The sequence below is a fragment of the Condylura cristata genome, unplaced genomic scaffold, assembly GCF_000260355.1.
Source record: "Condylura cristata isolate star-nosed mole 26May11 unplaced genomic scaffold, ConCri1.0 scaffold00031, whole genome shotgun sequence".
NCBI classification, from domain to species: domain Eukaryota; kingdom Metazoa; phylum Chordata; class Mammalia; order Eulipotyphla; family Talpidae; genus Condylura; species Condylura cristata.
Genome location: NW_004567132.1, coordinates 25,353,587 through 25,358,180, shown reverse-complemented (window position 1 = coordinate 25,358,180; position 4,594 = coordinate 25,353,587). Strand labels below are relative to the sequence as shown.

Genomic DNA, 4,594 nt, shown 5'->3' with positions numbered 1-4,594 from the left:
CCAGTCCTGACCGCCTGCAAAGGCACGACATGATCGACTTAATTCTTGGCACACTTCAGCGCTGTCCCCTCCTTTCTAGAAAGCAGGGGATCCAAGTGGCTTTTAGGAATTGAAGCCCAGACCTTTGAGGTGCGAGGAAGATGCGAGCGAAGATCCGGCGCTCGGCGCCCCAGACTCCCGCCCCGGCCCCACGGGCCCCTCCCCGCTCCCCCGCTGCCCCCTCCACCCCCATCCGGACGGCCCCGCCCGTCCAGTTCCCCTCCCACCCAGAGCCGGGGCCGCCGCTGCCGAGCCGGCTGGGACAGGTGTCTGGCGCCCAACATGCCGCGGCGACTCTGGCTCCTCCTAGCCGCGCAGTTCGCAGGTAAGCTGGGGAGACCCGCTGTGTCCGCGATCTGGCGGGCTTCTGTATCAGACGGGAGAAGAGCCATAGAGTGGGGCTAGGCAGGGCTGAGGGGATAGGCAGGGCTGAGGGGAGAAGAAACACAGCCCTGAGCCCGGATTGGGGGACACTGGGGAGAAGGGGCAGCAGGCGCAGTCCCGGGAAGTGGGAAGAAACCCCATCCGAGGGGCAGGGGGTTCATTAGCCCAGGGGGCCCGGGACTGAGGCCACCTCTCCCCAAAATCCTGGGTAGCGGAGAAGTCCCTCTGGAGAAGAGAGGAAGAAGGGTGGTGAGTGAGAGGAAGGGAGGGAGGTTGGGGGAGGGAGAATGCCCTTTTCCAGAGGCCCTTCGGGAATGGTGCCCAGGGACCGAGCAGGATTCGTTCTGGCTTTAATGCCCCACGCTTGGCCCCGGGTTCCGTAGATACATTTTCATTACTTCCGGGTAAGTCCGCAAACACCAGGCTGTGACCAATTCTTGGATAGGTACGCCATAATACCCCCTCAAGACTCCCGGTGTCCCCAGTATTCCCTGTGCTCGGCGGGGTGTGGAATAGTGTGCTCCCCGAGCAAGTGGTGTTGGGGTATAGTGGAGTCTAGGCTGTTCTCCCACGTAGGCCAGCCAGACTGTGAGAGAAGCCGCTCCACACCCCAGGGTGCCCACTGCCTGTGGATGGTTGCTCTGAGGCCCAGGCTGTGGATTCTGTCAGGGGGCAAAAGACCTGCCAGCCCCAGGCTCACCCAGTGAGTTCAACAGTCTTAATAGAAGCAAGTCTAGGCCTTTGCAGTTACTAGAGTGCGCCCATCATTTTAGAAACATTCCTTCTGAGAACAGAAATGCTGAGAAGTCCAGACCACTGTGTGGCCAGGCCTGGCTGGGTCCAAGACAGAAGGGTCCCGGACACAGCCGGCTGTCAGATCTTCAGGGGATGGAAAGCAAGTGGATTAGAGCGAGTCGTGGAGGGTCTCAGCAAGGAAGTGTTTGTGTCCGGCCACAGGAGGGGAAAATGTAAAGACAGCCTGAGGCCCCTTCAAGGAGTCGCTTCTGGGCTTTCTTAGAAAGGCTTCAGAAATCTGTGTCTTCTGCCCCCACGACGTTCACGTGAGCACACTATCACGACTCCACATGTGACTTTCAGGGCTCAATTCCTTAGTCCAGAGAGTGACTCAAAGATCCAGGTCGGAGTCTCAGCCTGGTTTGAATCTAGATCCTCCATGTACAAGCTGTGTGACTGAAGCATGTCCTTAACCTTTCAGAGACTCGGTTGATGTGGAAAACAGACGTAAGGTGAGGATGAGATGAAATAATGCAGGGGGAAGCTCAGCAGGGTTTCTGAAGTACTGTCGTTATCAGTTCTAATTATCTCTCCTAAGCAGTTGGTAAAGATCCTCTCCACAGTCAGTATGCTGTTTGGGGGAAAATAAGAAGGCCCCATTCAGTTTTGATGCCAGTGAAAGCCCCGAGTGGCCTATGAATGGAGTGAAAAAGTCAAGTTCATTTCATCAGCGCTAGAGAAGGCCACGGTGGGGCCCTGGGACCTGCGATGCGGGAACAGGCACATGGTTAATGTGGACCTCGATTTCATGCATTGAGTTGACTCTTCTAGGAGAAATGCACACACTTCGGCCTCCTGAGCCCACCCATGTCTGTCCCACTCTGGACCTTGCTGCCTCTGAATCACTGGCTTAGCTGCCCCACAAATTCCATTAGTCAGAGCTTTGGTGGTCTGGCTGTGTAAGCCAATTCCTCTCCCAGAGAACTTATTTGCCGCCAGTAATGATCCCCATGGCCTGTTATCTACCCCTTTGCATGCTTTACAGTTTGAGTATGCCGTCTTGGACATTCTAACCCTCCAAGGCCGACAGGACAACGGCATGAAGCTGCCCTCCTTTTGCAGGGAGGAAAAAGGCTAACCATTCTGAGGTTCCACAGTGGGGTAAGGCAGAGGCTGGGTTCAAGGCCAAGTCTGGGGGCTCAGTTCTGATTGTCCATGAACAGCTGGTGCTGCCTGCCTAAGGCCAAAATGGTGCTCCACAATACTCTGGCCAGGGCTCTTTCTGATGGTCTCTCTTCCTTTCTTCTTGTAGCACTCCATGGTGGCTTGGTGCTCCATCAGGTCTCTGGGTCCCTAGTGTATCAGACTGGTCGAACAGTGACACTGACCTGTGAAGTCAAAGGTTCCTCCAGTAACACCCCCATCCACTGGCTGAGACAGCACCATGCCCAGAGTGAAAAGCGTCATTACGAGTTCCTGGTCACCTGGGACCCAAAAAAAAAAACTGTATATGGCGAGAAGGCGGAGAAGGAGAGGCTGAGTGTATCTGGTGGTGGGAAATCTCCCACTCTCAATATCACAAAAGCAAAACCTGCTGACAGTGGCACCTACTTCTGCATGACTATCGGGAACCCCGAACTGACCTTTGGGAAGGAAATTCAGCTGACTGTGGGTAAGAATCTGGCTTTGTGCTGACCATAAACATGGACCACCGACTGTGTGCCCCGCACGCAGGAGCACTGGGGGCTTTCGGTGAGCCCCACTGTGCAGGAGGGGTTGGCATTCATGGGTGTTCTTCAGAAGTGCCTCACTAATGCTGCCAAGCTTAGTACTGCTAAGATAGTACTAAAGGTACTGTCTTAGTACTGTGCCATAAGAGTATGATTTCTGTGGTAGATGGCCTCAGTTTTCTCATCTGTCTCATGGGACTATTGACGGCTTCCATGACTCTTTCCAGCCCTTACGGGCCATGGGGGTCATTACAGGCAGTTCCTCAGGAAAGGAATGTAAGCCATTACCCAGTTGCTTAGTTCCACAGGCCTAGGAGCATCGCTGCTCTTGGGAGAGGACAGCGTTGTCGTCCACGCACAGCAGGTCGTCCTGTATCCGATGGCTGCATGGCTGAGTGCTCAGGCCTGGTGGTGACCTCAGCATCTCCACTGAGTGTGCACAGAGTAAGAAGGTCCTCCCTTCCCGGACCTACCCAACAAGAGGATTTCTAGGGCTAGTGGAAGTCACACACCCTCTTGATCTGTACGAATAAAACTCACACCAAGAATTACAGGAAGCAAGGAGACTTCAAGCTCCTGTAAATCTCCCTGTTGGTCAGGTTGCTTCCCTCCCTGGCCTCAGTTTTCTCATCTGTCTCATGGGGTTGTTGATGGCCTCCATGACCTCTCCAGCCCTTACAAACTGCAGTTCCTCATGAATGAGGAAGCAGGTCCAGTAGAAATATATTGTGAGCCACAGATGCAATAATTTTTTTAATTAAAAAATAGAAAGAAACAATTGAATTAATTAATTAATTAATTAAACAATTAATTGAAATAATCTATCTAACCCAGTGTATCAGCATTATCATTTCAACATGTCGATTTAAAAGTTATTACTAAAATAGTTTACATTCTCTTTTCACACTGTTTGGTGTCGGTGTTACACATACACATATCACACATCTCGACACAGGCTGGCTGTATTTCACATGCCCGGTAATGGCGAGTGGCTGCCATTTAGGATAATGAGGATTAAGCTATCATGGGTACAAAGGACTCACAGGAGAAATTCTCAAAGGCATTAGCCATGCTCTAGTTTACCCCGTGTCAGGGCCACTGCGAACCCCCTGCGGGGCTCCCTGTCCTGCTCCTGATCAGCTGGGCTCTTCTCAGGTTGGGACCCTGAGAGTGGCAAGGGACTCTGGGAATGAGCCCACACAGCATGGCCAGAGGCAAAGACAGCTGGGGGTAGCAGCGCAGTGAGGAAGACCAAACCCAGAATGATAACCTGCCACTTCTTGTCAGACTCCAGTCTTCAGCCAGGAGGTAGGGGTTGCAGGTGGAGGGTAAGATCTTTAGGCAAGAAGGTAAGGCAGGCATTGAAGGTACGTCAATTGATTCCTGTACTGAAAATTGGGTTTTGGTTTTGGAGGGTTCGGATTTCGGTTTGCCTTCTTATTTTTTGTGTCTATAACACCCACATCTTCCCACTCATGAGATTTCAGGGTTCAAGGAAGGTGAGTGATAGTATAAGCAAAACTGGCATGCAAAAGTTCCCCACTTCTGCCACCACCCATTTTCTTCTAACACTGATATTTCCAAACTTCTCATTCGGCCCAGCTCCCAGAACTGCCTGGAACTGCCAAACCATCTATGTCCCTAGGGCCCAGCCTCCTGCCAGAGGTAGAGGCAGCATATTTTTTTTTTAAAGATTTATTTATTTA

At 52.4% G+C, this 4,594-nt stretch overlaps 1 protein-coding gene across 1 annotated transcript in view; it reads left to right on the top strand.

The window, feature by feature from the left end:
* Positions 1-297: 297 nt before the first annotated feature.
* CD8B (CD8b molecule) overlaps positions 298-4,594 on the top strand; it is a 16,934-nt gene continuing 12,637 nt past the window's right edge. Inside the window, exons 1-2 of the mRNA XM_012731481.1 lie at positions 298-364; positions 2,471-2,830. Of these exons, the coding sequence (XP_012586935.1) occupies positions 322-364; positions 2,471-2,830 (403 nt within the window). The 5' untranslated portion in view covers positions 298-321. The remainder of the gene's footprint in view (positions 365-2,470; positions 2,831-4,594) is intronic.